Below are 15,560 nucleotides of genomic sequence, written 5' to 3'. Positions count from 1 at the left end.
TTGGATTCTAGACAGATTTACGCTTCCTGCAGTCCGTCCTGACTCCACCTCCTTGCCCGAGAGGCCAGATCCTCCAGTTTGAGTTTCTACCCATGCTATCCCATGATTCTCCCTGACAGCTGAAGCGTCAACCCCCTGACACTGACGGGAATTTATGGTCTGGTTCAGGATGCACAGTAGCCCTGGGGAGAGAATACACGATCGGGGAACTGCGGGGGAACAACTCCATTCATCTCTAAAAAGTGCACTCTTCATTTCAGCTCAGTGACCGAGGCCAATCATAATCTGAAGCCAGGCTGAATTTTAATATATATAAGATTTATAGGCCATTTTGAACAAATTATCCAATATATTCATAATCATTGTTCATTCATCATCATTTGTCACTTTTCCTTTGCACCGTGACTGTTTGTATGCATGAAAATAATAAAGTGCCGCTGACAGTGAATGCAGCACTTGTTTTTTTTTTATTTTTGTGGTAACTATGGGATGCAAAATCTATCTCACCTGACAAAACGCGCTCAGAAATCAACACCTCCCACTCAATGAAAATGAATGCACCACATTCATATGCGCACACACACTCTCTCTTCTGTATCATACATATCATCTCTGCTGCACGGCGAGCTCACAAACAGCAAACCAATAATAAAAGATATATTGTTTTCCACAAGTGACTGGCTCCGAGAACACCTCGCTTCTGAGTAAAAAAACAAAAAAAACAAGGGAAATGTCATATATTTGCCATATTTAATGAAATACAAATATCTTGAAAAATGTGCTTTTTATTTTAACAACAGAATTCAAGCATTTCACCAGAGAACATCAAGGCATTTTTATAAGGTTTCTATGTCCATGATTAATTAGACATTATTAGTGTAGGGTCTCTTGGGTAGCTGCAGTATGAGCTGCACTATGCTCTGAAAATGAAATATGGCATCCATCCACATTCTGTCCTGCTGCATTAGCAGCACATCACATCATCTGACTTTTTCTTGTGAGTAAGTGTTCGTTTTAAAAACAAATTCACATGACAAAGTGCCGATAAATGCACATGCGGCATACAAAGTGCAGGACTTCACCAGAGATCATGCCTTGCATCTTAAACCTAGCTTCTTGTTACTCCTTGTTGTTAATGCTGCTTTGCCTTGAGCTGATATTGTAGGAAAATGAATATAAGAAATATGTTAATTGTAAACATTTCCTCATTATATTGCTGTTGCAAATCAGTCGTTTTCTAAATGTTTTAGGAGACAGTCTTGTCTTCTTTGCACGTTTGCTCGCTGTTACATCTAAATGTAACCTTAACCCTCATTAATATAGTTACACCTGTGCTTTACCTGCAATAACAAGTCAAAATGTCTGCCTGTATCGAGCTCACTGTTTGCTTCGGTGAAAAAACAGTAGCTTTTTCACGGCAGGCATTGTGACTTGCACCAATAGCGGTAATCAGGGCTCTCTTCCATTGGAGTGTCTCAGGAGGCTACGGCAGTGAGTCAGCATGTTGGCCCACTGTAAAAATTGACAGCATAACTGAGTTGTGTTGATTAGCCAGAGGGGAAGAGATGGATGCCGTTCACACCAAAGTTTAATAACCCAGAAATAATGTCAATGTGATATCTTAAAACTTCAAAATGATGTGACTCAGATATGCTGTTATTATATCTTTGGATTCTTCACACATTATTACAAGATTGTTACCTCTTTTCTAACCTTGTTGCCACATTATATACAATAAATGGAAATTAGGCCAACATTTAAACATAGAGTTCATTGACAAGTAAAACCAGACACAAACAAACAGTGTGCACAGCTCTTTAATGGCTCACACTGCTGTTAATATGGGATTTTATATTGACCTAACTGTCAGCTCTGGTGGCTTTGCAGCCTCTCTGCCACCAGTTGGTTGTTGCAGGTTAATTATGATTCAGAGATAAAGCTTCAGAGAAATAAGAGACCTCTAATTGGAATTACTACCAGGAGGCTGATATGAATAGCTTTTCTCACTTGGCTGCTCCCAATAACAGCCTTTATAAGATGACGTGAATGCGGCATAACTGACACATTATATTCAAGTGTTTGTCAGACTTAGAGGTACCGTGTTGACTGGTAAGAGTATTTCTGACACCCTGACAAACGATGAAAAGCAACCGTGACTCTAAGCCTTCCACAACAACGCAACAGAAGCCGGGAGTGAGGGGGCAGGGACCCCCGCAGGGTAAAAGTAAAATCCCCACTAGAACTGCAGACATACAAAAATAGTAATCCTTCACATTCCCGCCTGTGAAGTTTGCAATTGTAGACCTTTCAAGGTTGCAGCAAAAATGCCACAGGCTATATGTCACCTCCTCACGGGCTTTTATGTCTTTTATGAATCCGAGAGCCGCGTTTCTATTTATAACGCACCATGCATGCGTCCGTCAGAGCTGTTTTGACTCTGCACATTCCGATGCATCTATGTTGGGATTTTCTGCAAGTTACAATTGGCCATACCATTCCCACCGGCTAAAACGGGCACGACACATCTGAAGCGTGTACAGGATTATATGGCTTCAGCACATGAATGATATTACTGTTGAGCACTATGATGAAAACCGCTCACACTCAGGTCTGATTTCTGTGTAATGGAACATTAGAGACACTCATTCTGCAAATTGTTGTCAAAAATTACATTTAAACCCTTTGGTAGCTCATACATAATGTTTTATAAATGATTTAATGATGATGCTTTTTGGGTAACGCTTTCATTCATCAGGAATCAGCAGTTCAGTCACATAAACCTGCCTGAACTGATTTCTGGGGCCATTGTGTAATCTGATATTACCAGCTTTTGAGCAAACAGTTGCTTATTTACACACTCGAAGCACCATTAGCATCCGTTTGGAGTCGAGCCACCTGGAGAATATAAATGCCTTCGGTCTCCTTCTCGCTCTGTTTTTGGTCCACACCGGCTCCTGAGGGACATTTCTGGCTCTTTAGCAGCTAAATGCTCCACTTTTCAACCAGCTAGCTGCTAACTGTGTCTGTCTGCTGTTTGGTGCTGAGCAGGTAGCGTCCACTGGGTTCTCAGAGCTTTTCCACGGCTGCTGGCCGGCCCTGAAATGAGAGGCTTACGAGAGCTGCGAACCAAAACATTAAAAACCAAAAGCTGAAGCTGAAAGAGGCTAAAACTCCCTGTAGAGCTGAAGGGAACTGCAGGCTCAGGTGATCATTTTCTGTGGATTATTCACCACAAGTGACCCCTTCCACATCTGATCCATTTTTAATGCGACAGAAAATATTGATTACTTTAAACGCCACAACAAGGCATACTTTATGAAGCGTCTGTAGGCTGTAAATAAAGTTTATTAGTTGTTCATAAATAATTCTGGAAATGAGCTCCCAGGGCATCTTTAAAGCTAAACAACGTATTGATTGTAACTGCAGACTTACCTAATTAAAAATCAGGAAACCTTTTAGTAACAGCAAACTTGTCATGTCAGAATATAAAACAGGAGGTTGTACTTTCATGTGGCATATCATTGATCTTAAAAGGTATTAATAAAGTCTAATAAAGCTATTGGATGATCAGGTGCTGCCTGTATGAACGTTAACATGCAGTGCTGCCCTGCTCACAGCAGAAAAACGCTGTTATGCCTTTCACTTCCAGGGGCAGGGCTGGAATATCACTGTGTTGCCTTTTTGTCCGGATGCAGATATGTAAAACACCTGTCATGAAACCTGAGGTGACATTTCAATAGCTTCTGCAGGCATTAATGTACATGCATTTCCTACGCAAAGTCAGTGGGTTGTAAAGCGCCATTGAAAAAAAAAGATGCTCATTGCAGAGGGACAGCCAAAGTGTTGGATAGAGTTACAGATTCTATATATAAGCCTGGCGACTTGTGTCCCTGCAGCTCTGTTTAAATGCCACAGCCCCGCTGTCAAAACAGAGAGAGGGGCGCAACAATATGATGGACCTTTTTGAGACCAACCCTTATCTTTTCAATGATTTGCGCTATTTGGAAGAAGGGGATCATGGACCACTACAGCACCTGGACATGGCGGGGGTTTCCCCTCTGTACAACGGCAATGACAGCCCGCTGTCCCCGGGCCAGGATAACGTTCCGTCCGAGACCGGGGGGGACAGCAGCGGGGAGGAGCACGTCCTCGCGCCTCCGGGTCTCCGTGCGCACTGCGAGGGCCAGTGCCTCATGTGGGCCTGCAAGATCTGCAAGAGGAAGTCCGCGCCCTCGGACAGGCGCAAGGCCGCCACGCTCCGGGAGAGGAGGCGGCTCAAGAAGATCAACGAGGCCTTCGACGCGCTGAAGAGGAAGACCGTGGCCAACCCCAACCAGAGGCTACCCAAGGTGGAGATTTTACGCAGCGCCATCAGCTACATCGAGCGGTTGCAGGACCTCCTGCAGACGCTGGACGAGCAGGAGAAAACGCAAAGCGGATCATCCCACCACTTTAGTGCCAAAGAACACAGTGTAAGCTAACACTGGAGACCACCCATCTGAAAAAAAGACCCTTAAGTATCCCCATTACAGTCCTTAAGAGTCTTTCAGTGCGTCTGAGGTATTCAGATGATTTTATCATGTACTTTTATTCCCTGTTGAATCAGTTACATCCTCTAATACTCCTGCATGGACTAGTGTAAAGTGCCTTTTAATGATTCTGTAATGTGTTTACTGCATGTTTATATCACTGATATTTTTATTCCAGTTTGGACTAACAGTGTGATATTCATGTCACTGGTGTTAATATAAAGCTATTCCCGAGGTCTTCTGGTGATATTCATCCTTTTCTTAATTATTTCAGTTATTTTGGTCTCTCATAAGTGCTTTTCGGTGTGGCAGTAATCTGTTGAACTCTGTCTGATAACAGTGATGTGTGTCTACAGGTGGTCAGTGATGAGTACCACTGGAAAAAGGCCTCAGAGACGTGGTCGACCTCTGCCGATCATTCCACTGCAGCAGTGATGAACCAGAGAGAAGGTACGCCTGTCAAACCTGTGCTTGCAATCAACTACAAATAAAGAAATAAACAAAAAATCAACGGTCAGTTTTTCTTTGTTTTCAGGAACCAGTGAGTCCTCCGCGTCCTCCAGCCTCCTCCGCCTGTCCTCCATAGTGAACAGCATCACCAGTGACGCCAAAGTCGACTTCAGCGAGGACGTCTCAGAAAACTGAAACATGAGCCGCGACCTTGCCAAACAATTTCAAGATTCAAACCTTCCAACGTTCATCTCTAAATTATTTCCACTTTATTCAGCCATTCTGCCTTCTGTTTGTCTCTGCAGCCTTCGTTTGTACAGCAGGAGCAACAAATTTGTACATATTTTATAATAACGTGATGTTTAGATTTATTTATTTTATATTCAGAAGCACACAAACTCTTTACGGAAGCTGATGTTGTATTTAAGTATTTGTACAGAACTGACCAAGAAAATAAATTGCTACTTTTGCAAAACTCTAAGCTGCTGTATTCCTCATTCTTCAAGGGCATGCTGGAAAAATAAGTGCATCCATTCCTCTAGGATTGTATTTGGTCTGTAAGATTCCATGTTTTAACTGTGACCTCAGGGATGAATGGTGGGAAAATAAAGACTTTTAGCTCCCTCACTGTATCTCAGAGTTTTACACTAGCAGAGAAAGAAACACCATCACCAGTTGAAGATCTCCCGGTTCCCCCAGCATTCACGGCTGTTAGAAGTCCATAAAATGTGCTCTGGGGTAGCTCGCTGCCAGGCTGCGTCTCTTTGTTCCAACTGGCCTCCAGCAGGACCGATCCTGCAGCAGTAACTCGAGTCCTCCTCCAAACCCAGCATGCCTCTCCTCCCCTCTCCTATCGTATGTTGGCGACTTGGAAACTTGCTCAGCGGGCCTGAGTGCAAAGCCCATTGGGATAACGGAGCGAAATTAGGTCTTAATTCATCATCACTGGCCTCGTCGTCACATGGCAAAGCGTTTACGTGCCGGCTATTTAAACGCGATGCTTTCAGCGTGGAAGTCCGTCGAGTCCTGTTTGTCGTGTACTGACATGAGAGGGGGGCGTTTGTTGATGATGTCGGGGTGTGCTGGGCTCCCTCAGATCTCTGTGGACGACACAAAGCCCCGGTTGACCTTTGGGACTCTGCCTCATCCCTCAGGCCTGCAGACACACACACACACACGTGTGTCCATGCACTGTGTCACATGTGTTTATCAGAAGCTAAGGACCCCAGTCTTACGTCCAGCATTTGACAACAAAGTTGCCTCAAAGACTTGAGAACATACATGACTGCAGCTGCAGCAGTGTTGCAAAGTAAAGTACATTTACTCAAATCCTGTACTTAAGAGCAAATTCAGTACTTTAGATAGCAGTATTTATTACCTTTATCACCTTTACTTTCCTCCAAAACTTTTTCTAATTAATAGAAAAGCACCAGTGGAAGAGTTCAAACTGTGCTCCAGTATGAAGGTCGTCCTCTTTTCTGGGTTTTTAGTGGGTGAAAAGTGTGTTGAGTGACCGGTTAAAGATGCCAAAACGCTCCACGGATGAGTTCAGGAGGTCTTTTGTTCCCACAGCTGTGAGACTTTCAAACACGTGCTGTTACTTGTTTCCTGAGATGTGATATACGTTTCAGCAGCACCAATTATGGACTTAACTGATCGACTGTATTAAATTTGTTTTTTAATTCAGTGGCGGGCTCTTGAGCAACATTCAAGTCCCCTCGGAGTTACCACAGTCATTGTAGCTGTGAGTCTATCATGCAGGACGTTGTCCTCTGTCAGCTGACTTGCTGTGCATGAAGCGACCAAACCAAACCAATCTAGTGTTTGCTATATACTCCATTTCATTTAAGAAGGAAATAACCAAAGTATTTTCACTCTGACACATGTAATTGATAGCTTCAAGTTACTTTTCAGATAAAAATGTCCCCCTAAACTATCACGAAAGCACACCAGTATACTCTATATGTAGTTAGAATAAAGTTAAACAGCTCTAATAATAACAGGAAAATATAAATGACCTAATAATGCAAAACCTGGGCCATTCTGAATCTTGCATCCACACTTTAATACTTTCAGCTGAAAACACTACAAACCTTTGAATGCAGGTCTTCCTGTATGTTTCATTGAGTGTTTTTGCACATTCGAATGGGTGCTTTAATTTAAGTAAAGGATATGAACTCTTTCTCCACCACTGAGCGGCTCTTATGAGGCTCTTTTCAGCAGAACTATTCATATCTTTTACCAAATATCCTGTTTTCCGTAGACACCAGACAGAAACACGATATCCCCAAACAGTAATGTGATTTTAATGGGCTCCTGCTCACTCACTCAATCTGATAGCAGCGTTAATTCACTGCATCGTGCTGCTCAATGCTCGATCTGTTAGGCGTCTTCATGTGACCAAAAACCAGAAAAGAGCTACAAAAAGAACTGCATTTGTTGACACACTGTATGTAAACCTTTGCACTATTAGAGCTGAATTTGCTGCTAAAGCTCAGTATCCAGCTGTGTTTTGAACCTCTTATTTTAAACATGCGCTCCACACAAAGACACCGAAACCCTCTCGGAGCCCCGACTCTCTCTTGTCTAACTTTACAGGGATTTCGGTGTTGCTGATGACACCATATAATTCTCATTTGGCTGTGAAGGCAGTGTTTTAAAAGTCAAAGCTGATGAAAGGCGAGCTGTTATAGGAGGGGTGGATAAGCCTGGAGCCCGACTGCTCTGATTTAGCCAGACTTTCCTTGAATATCCTGCAAGGAGAAGGATTCACTGCAGCAGGGCTGGCAGTGCACCTCTCCCCGCTCGCTGCCAAACAAATGGTGTTGCCACTCAAAATGTTTTTTCACTCACTAATTCTTCAGGGGAGTGTAAAATGGACTTGGGGGGAAAGAGCCTTTAACAAGAATGCATCTTTTCCCCCCCTTTTTTATTAAACTTTCTGAACTTATTTCCCTTTAAAGAGCCTCTGAATGCATACATACATACCTTTTTAATTACAGAGAAAACTCTTTCAGCAACAATGTTTTGAAGGTTAAAATACACAAAAATAATTAAGTATGGGCTTTAGAGAGGAATCTATTCTGTGGGGAGGTTAAGTGATAAGTCCCCTCTCTGTCAGGGTTCTTGTGTTGCGCCAAACGAGCAGCACATTAAGTCAAAGCATGAGGCAGTTTAGAAGAAATAAGGTTTTCAGACGTGAGGGAGATGGACATAAAGGATCACCCCCTGCCCTTCACTTAACTCTGTCTCTGACCCTTGAGAACAACAAAAAAGCAAACACAGAGTTCCCAAGAGACCAGCCGAGCGCGGCGGTCACAGCGCGGGCCTGCGCGCGACGGCTGCGCCAACACGCGCTCCAGCGCGCCCGGCAGCGCCATGTGCTGCGCCAATCTAACTCCAGCTTCAATTTAGCTGTCGGCTGATGCAGGTTTTCTCATTGTCGACGCTGTTCTCAGCCTTTGATCTTCGCAGCAGCTTCAGGCGCGGGCGAGCCGATGTCTTCTTCAGCTGTGCCTAATCCAAACTCCGACGGCAATTCAGAGGCAGCAGGTACTGGTGTTTTCTTAGGTGCGCGCGGTTCCCAGAGCAGGGGCCCCGCCAAACGTTTCGACACATTGTGAGAAATATCCGCATTGTATCCTTGTAAGCTGTCAACAGCATCATTACCCGAACTCGACAGGGTCGAACTGCGATCAGATGATCAGTGTCAGCTGGAGCGGTTCCATAGAGGGACGATTCAGCTTCACCGCAGCGCAGTTAACAAGACACAAGAAATCTACATTTGATTAAACATCTGAAGCGTCATGCAAATATCAAGTACATTTATTTTCATTCGTTTGAAAAAGGAACAAATCAAAGTGATTTTTGCACCACAGTGGCCATCTGTCCTGCGCTGAATTTAGGACTTGACTTGTGTCAATAACTTTTAATGGTTAAAATTTGGTCCCTGCAGGCAGAATGGTGCAGGGAATTGCGCAGTGGTGTCAATTGTGTAATTACTGCTTTAATGAGCTTTGGCAAACAGGGGTCACCTCATTTGCAGCACCTTCAGTGACGGGCTCGGGGTGTTTAGAGGGGTCTTAATGTGAATTCACGGGGCTTGAAATGTTACACCTTCCTTTGCAGCTGGGCTGCATCTGCAACGCTGTTGTCTCCGCCATAAAAATTGGCCCTGCATACACCTACACGTGGTCACCCTCTTTTTCTGCACAGTTTGACCAAACAAAACACACTCTCTTTAATATTTATGTCTTCATAGCTGAGTGTCACTTTCATTGTCAGGTATGACACGATGCCTGGAGGCCGGCTGCAGATAAATCAAGCAAAATGGAAAAAAAAAATGGACTTCTGACCATTTAAAAACAGCTCATGTGGTGATTGAGGCTGCAAATGTTCACGGATGCTCTTGAAACATTCCCAAGCATCGTGTTCATCGTGGCCTTGCAGGAGAAGGGCCTTTGGAAGGACAGAGTGGTGGTGAGTAGGAAAACACCAGTAAGTGCAGATGTGGGAAACTCTGCAGGGTACTGGGGGGTGAGAGGCAGCGGGTTGGGAGGGAGCTGAGCTAACCCCAGCCTGCCTTCTGGCTGGGCCAATGGGCCATGGTAATTAGATCTGGCCAATGTGGGCCCTCGGCTCTGGCCTGGGGGCATATAAGGGGGGCCCGGGGCAACAGACCCCTCATATCACTCAGAGGTCTCCTCTCTCTCACCCCACTCCTCCTTCGTTTGCGCCCATCTCTCCATCCATTCCGGCTCCTGTCTTCAACGAGCTATGGACGTCTTCTCACCATCCCAGGTCTTCTACGACAGAGCGTGCGCTTCATCCCCCGACAGCCTGGAGTTTGGCCCCGGCGTGGAGCTCGACGGCTCAGAGGAGGACGAGCATGTCAGGGTCCCCGGGGCCCCTCACCAGCCGGGACACTGCCTCCAGTGGGCCTGCAAGGCCTGCAAGCGCAAGTCCAACTTCGTGGACCGCAGACGGGCCGCCACCATGCGCGAGCGCCGGCGGCTGAAGAAGGTCAACCACGCTTTTGAAGCTTTGAGGCGCTGCACCTCGGCCAACCCCAGCCAACGTCTGCCCAAGGTGGAGATCCTGCGCAACGCCATCCAGTACATCGAGAGCCTGCAGGACCTGCTACGAGAGCAGGTGGAGAACTACTACGGCCTACCTGGAGAGAGCAGCTCAGAGCCTGGGAGCCCGCTGTCCAGCTGCTCTGACGGCATGGTAAGACCTCTGATACCACATGCTCAGCCTCTTCCTGCAGACGTCTTGCAGGTGTTTGCTGCACAAACTACAACTGCATGCAAAAACCACACTTGAAAAGGCCTTTAGTGTGGACCAAAGTGAACAACAAAGGAGCAGTTAAAGCAGTGCACTTTTGCCATTTCTCATTACCATCTAGAGTATTTCTTTCAAAATGGAGCCTGGATTTCCCATTTAGAAACCTATTAATCAAATAAGCTTGTCTTGCCCCAAGACCTCAATTACCATGCCTCTCCATGCATGTCAGCCTCTTCCATAATTCTTTAATACAAACATCTACTCAGTAGTCTTACATGTATCTCTGTCCTCTGTGTTGTTATTACGAGTCAGGACGAATTAGTTGTTCTCAACAACAGTGTGAAGGTGACAGCGTATCAGCTAATACTGAAGAACTTATAATGCTGGATGGAGTCATGGCTTTCCCACCACCGGACACTTTATAGCCCTAATAAACCGAGCTAAATCCACCTCACTGAAGCCTGGCAGGGAAAACTGGGCGCTTTTCTGCATTCCATCCTGACTGCATGTTCTGCACCGCTGCCAGGATTTTCTGCAGATTTACTCGGAGAAAGTGTCATCTTGCACAAACTGGTGTTGCTTCCACTGATACAATCGATTCGCCACGCTCAGAGCCGGGCAGGGGAAGGGAGCGCACGCTGCCACTTCGGCTTTAAGGTGGACGTGAAATAAAGAAGCCCATAACTTTGGAATTCAGGATTTATTGGCCTGTCCAGAATATCATGAAGGGCACCGGTTGTTTTTTCTGCCCCTTATTCTGCTCCTTCCCAGCCCACATATATTTATACGAGCGCAACACATCATTTCTGTTTGCTGCTTCTTCTTCTTTTTTTTTTAAGTGTTTACAAGAATTCAAGGGTAAATTTGATTTCTCATTTCCTTGCAGGCTGACAGCAACAGTCCAGTGTGGCAACAGCTGAATGCAAACTACAGCAACGGTTATTCATATGCGAAGAATGGTAAGACCTCTGGACAGCAACAGCAGCCTGATATGAATATGACATGCATTTGTGCCAACAGCACAGTAAAAAGGCTAATAACTGAATGGTAGATTGTTTGAAATGTATGTTATATTTTGCCCTCTGGAGTAGTTCCAGGATTTAAGTCTACTATAGATAAAAATCTATAAAAACTGGATGAAATTTATGAATGAAAGACACTTTTTAATAAACTTATGTGTGCATTTCTACAAATCCCTGTACTGAAATCCTCTTCCTCTTATCAGAGAGTTTCGATAAGGCAGCCGGAGCCTCCAGTCTGGAGTGTCTCTCCAGCATCGTGGACCGTCTGTCCTCGGCGGAGTCCGGCTGCGGGCCGGCAGCTCTGAGAGACACGACCACCTTCTCCCCCGGCAGCTCCGACTCGCAGCCCTGCACGCCGGAGAGCCCCGGGTCCAGGCCGATCTACCACGTCCTGTGAAGGACGCTCGGCCTTGACGTGGATGTAGTGCTGCGGGCGGGCGCCCTGCTTTTACCAAACAGCAGCTGCTTTTGCAACGAGAGATAAGAACTAGTTTTGTGCAAATCTGAAGGAGACTCAGCGGTGTCTGAGGGCCTGTGGCGAGCAGCTATTATATTGTACATGAGATTGTAAATATGTAATGTAAATGTCCATTTATTCTATACATGCTATTATACCCAGTGAGACATATTTAATTATGGCAGTTAATGTAATGTTGCTTTCTTCCAACTTGAAGTGGTATTTAAGCAGTTTTAATGTCTTTCTTTCCATGTTGTCTTGAATATTAAATCTTTCACTGTTTTGTACAAAAGTTTGAGCTTTTTCTATTTGTCTCCACGGAAGCTCTTCTGCTTCTTTGTCACCGTGTGTTCAGATGCCTCATTAATCATCATGTAGGAGGTGAAATTAGCTAAAAGCGTTGCGTTGTTCACTCTAATGAGTTTGAAGACACCTAAAAACATAAATGCCAGCGATAAACAAAGTTAGAAACATTAAGATGACATCAAAAACTGTCGACTAGCTCACACTTTCTGTGGACGAAGTGAAACGCATCATCTCCTGGTGGCAGCAGATGCCACCGTTTTAACACTGATTAGTCACAGTTTGGAGGGTTTTGCAACATTTTTGATGAAACACTTCCAAAATGCATCATCAGCTTTGAACGCGCGGCTAAATTAACACTTTCCGACAGCGGATTCTTGCGCATTTTACGCAATCATGAGTCCAGTAGAGCTGGCTTTATCACAATAAAAGGCCAAGTTATTTATTATGTGACAAGACCGTCTCGCGCAGGGCTCGTCTCCAGCTAACAAGGTGTGGAGCTCACATTAGAAACTGATAGAGGTCAGCTGATGCCATTAATCATTTGACAGTGCTGTAACTTACAGCAATGAGTCATTCCAGCAGTGTAACAGGACACTTTATCCCCCTGAAATCTGTTTTTCTGCGCTGATTCAAACAAAAACAGACACAGAAATGTTCACAGCAAATAAAAGCGAATGGAAATGTTCCAGTTTGAACGTTAAAACTGCACACGTTGTCCGACTTTGATCACGTTTTAGTGCCTCTTTGTGCTTTTGATGTGCCTGAGTGTGTTTAGTGCGTCTGTGTGTACCTGTTTGTTCTTTCCTTCCAAATGTGAGTCATCATTAACACCCCTGATTATACCGTCAACACCAGGGCTGAGAACAAATGGCCTCTAATTGTACTTATTGTGGGACTGAAGGGGGGAGGGGCGCAACACGTGTGTCACACTGCATCATGTGTTTCACCCTGCTGTTAAAGTACAAGTAGAGTTTAAATCTGTTTCCTTTATGGTTATTGTTCTTATATTTATATTCTCTGGTCCCTGAATCATATTTCCTGACTCTGTTTGCTCTAATGTGCACAGTCTTCACTGAGTTAAAGGAAAAATATCTAATATTCAAATATCCTCTTGCATCAGTGGCTCAATATATCATTGTTTTGCTCTCACCTTTACCATTTAGCATTACGCTCTTTATTATTGCTTAAAGGAGAATTGAAGCCTTTTTACTGCTATTCTCAGTCAGAAGTATTCAGACTCTGCATATCCTGATATGAGACCCTGCAACATATTTTTCTTTATTTTATTGTCCAGTTTTTTAGGTACACCGGGCTAATACTACTGCAACCCTGTGATAAATCTTAACTTCATGAAGGTTATAATGTTTTAGTTCACAGCGTTTTAGACACAACTTTAAGGTCATTTTGGAGGCTGCAGTTTGTGCTGCTGTTGAGTTGTGTTGTGTTACACTGAGATGTGTTTCTGATATTTAGTTTCCCTCACTGATACGGTATTTAATGCTGCTGTGTGAGATGATGAAGTGGTCACTGAGTGTATTTTTCTGTATGTTAAGTAATAATGTGAAAGGTAAAGTAACTGGAAACTAAAGCTGTCAGATAAATGAGTTTAAAAATTCCCTCCCAGTAGTATTCAGATCCTTTACTTGAGTAAAAGTAGCAATATTGCACTATAAAAATACTTCCTTACTGCACTGAAAATGTGAAAATACGAAATTATGATAAGCAAAATGTACATAAAGTATCAAAAGAAAAAGTATTCATAATGCAAAAAAAAAATGGCCAGAGTGTTGTAATATTATATATTTTTTCAATAGATTATAATTGCCAATGCATTCAGCTGTTAATAGCATTTTAATGAAGTACAATTACCTCAAAAATGACCTCAGCAAGCCAATCTGTGTCTACTTACTGTCTGGTAAAATTGGTCAAGTTGTTAATGAAGTTTAATATGCAGGTAATACATTAGCCTGTGAATGAGCTTATTGCTGAATCATTCCCACATACACATCCTCACATACATCCATCTCTCTATTTGCCTGCAGGCAAATACCAGCAGTTCCACAGTGGTTGTGTGTCTGTGCTACAGCTCTGTGAAACATTGTGGACATTCCTGCAGCGGCTTGTATTTCACTAACCTCCACGGCTGCGTACGACACCCCAAATGTCACTGATGTCATTTTTCCACGGCTGCACTGTGCCTGTGATTGGTGGATCCCTCACTCAGCTGAGCCTGGACTGTCAACACAAAATACGCCACGAGCTCGCGTCAAGGTTGTCGAGGTGAACCGTGAAATCAGGAAAAATTAAATGTTCGATCTGCTTTTTGTGAACTATTTATCTGAATGTGAATGTGGCTAGAAAAAGGATGTTATTAATAAATGGGCTCAGGACTCAAAGGCAAGCACAGGCATTACTGTAGTACCCAGTAAGACCACAAGAGGGGGGTGTTTCCTATATCAACCTGGTCCTACTGAGCTTCTGTGTTTGGATTTTAATGTCAAGCAATTTAAACCTCAGGAAACTATTTACAATCTCTATTTGATTACCCTGTTCATACCCCCATTTTTTCAGATTTGAGAGGGATGCTGGTCTTATATTGAAGTTTATCTGCCCTCTGGCAAAATCTGTGATGTTGAACAGCTGTCTAAGCGAGGAAGACAGAAAAGGTGATTATGTGCTGCAGTTAAACTTCTGATCTGCTAGAAATGCTCAAACGTAGCATTTCTGATTGTTCAGCTGGTGTGCTTTTGGTTTGAGGCGTTTAGACAATTGAATCAAAATAACACCTGTTATGTGTGTTTTAGTGTGTTTGTACTTACGCTTAATGTTGAGTTTTACAAAGCACACACACTTCCGACTGGAGGTGTGCTGGTGCGTCTTTATGCTTTGCAGGTGACAACAAACAGTCCGTTCATGAGCTCTTCAAGGCCCTGTTTATTCATTCAAGTGTGATACAGGTGTGACGGATCGCACACCCACACATATATTCACATCAGAAAACGGTCTCAGGTGCACACATTCTCCATAGCACAAACACACTGCATGTTGTTAGATATCTGCTGGTGCTGTTTGAGGTATTGAGGTGTTTATCATTCACTTCCATTCAACTGAGGACATATTTTGGCAAAAAAAAAAAAAAAAATGTATGTCTTTTCCTCTGAAAAATAATTGTGTCTCTATGTGCATAAAACCTTTCATTTGTTTGTGTATCTGTTAAAATATCATAAAACTTTTGGTCACGCGCACACAAAAAGAAAAACAGATGCATCCATCTCCCATTTATCACCTCCACCTCCAGGATGCTACCACAGTCAGTACCCTGACTGGCTGCATCGTCACCTGCTGTGGCAGTTGCAGCACTCTCGACCGTAAGGCTCTCTGGAGGGCGGTGGGAACCGCTCGGCCCATCAGCAGGACGGAGCTAGCGTCCACGGAGGACCTCGACGCCCAGCGGTGCAGGAAGAGGGCCAACAGAGACCCCAATCAGCCCAACCACAAACTGTTCCGCCT

At 44.0% G+C, this 15,560-nt stretch overlaps 2 protein-coding genes across 2 annotated transcripts; both read left to right on the top strand.

The window, feature by feature from the left end:
* The first annotated feature begins 3,950 nt into the window (after positions 1 to 3,950).
* myf6 (myogenic factor 6) lies at positions 3,951 to 5,299 on the top strand. The gene is made up of 3 exons (XM_041963823.1): positions 3,951 to 4,472; positions 4,886 to 4,979; positions 5,065 to 5,299. The coding sequence occupies exons 1-3, from the start codon at positions 3,951 to 3,953 to the stop codon at positions 5,172 to 5,174; spliced, it is 726 nt and encodes a 241-aa protein (XP_041819757.1). The 3' UTR covers positions 5,175 to 5,299.
* Positions 5,300 to 9,755: 4,456 nt separating this feature from the next.
* Positions 9,756 to 11,684, top strand: myf5 (myogenic factor 5). The gene is made up of 3 exons (XM_041963929.1): positions 9,756 to 10,208; positions 11,152 to 11,224; positions 11,491 to 11,684. The coding sequence occupies exons 1-3, from the start codon at positions 9,756 to 9,758 to the stop codon at positions 11,682 to 11,684; spliced, it is 720 nt and encodes a 239-aa protein (XP_041819863.1).
* Positions 11,685 to 15,560: the final 3,876 nt, after the last annotated feature.

The sequence above is a fragment of the Chelmon rostratus genome, chromosome 22 (genome assembly GCF_017976325.1).
Source record: "Chelmon rostratus isolate fCheRos1 chromosome 22, fCheRos1.pri, whole genome shotgun sequence".
In the NCBI taxonomy this organism is placed as follows: Eukaryota; Metazoa; Chordata; class Actinopteri; order Chaetodontiformes; family Chaetodontidae; genus Chelmon; species Chelmon rostratus.
This window is presented reverse-complemented; position numbering and strand designations above follow the sequence as displayed.

Coding starts and splice junctions, on each gene's coding strand:
- myf6 (XM_041963823.1), top strand. CDS start 3,951: ATGATGGACCTTTTTGAGACCAACCCTTATCTTTTCAATGATTTGCGC. Junction 4,473..4,885: donor TTAGTGCCAAAGAACACAGT/GTAAGCTAACAC, acceptor GTGTGTCTACAG/GTGGTCAGTGATGAGTACCA. Junction 4,980..5,064: donor AGTGATGAACCAGAGAGAAG/GTACGCCTGTCA, acceptor CTTTGTTTTCAG/GAACCAGTGAGTCCTCCGCG.
- myf5 (XM_041963929.1), top strand. CDS start 9,756: ATGGACGTCTTCTCACCATCCCAGGTCTTCTACGACAGAGCGTGCGCT. Junction 10,209..11,151: donor CCAGCTGCTCTGACGGCATG/GTAAGACCTCTG, acceptor ATTTCCTTGCAG/GCTGACAGCAACAGTCCAGT. Junction 11,225..11,490: donor TTATTCATATGCGAAGAATG/GTAAGACCTCTG, acceptor TCCTCTTATCAG/AGAGTTTCGATAAGGCAGCC.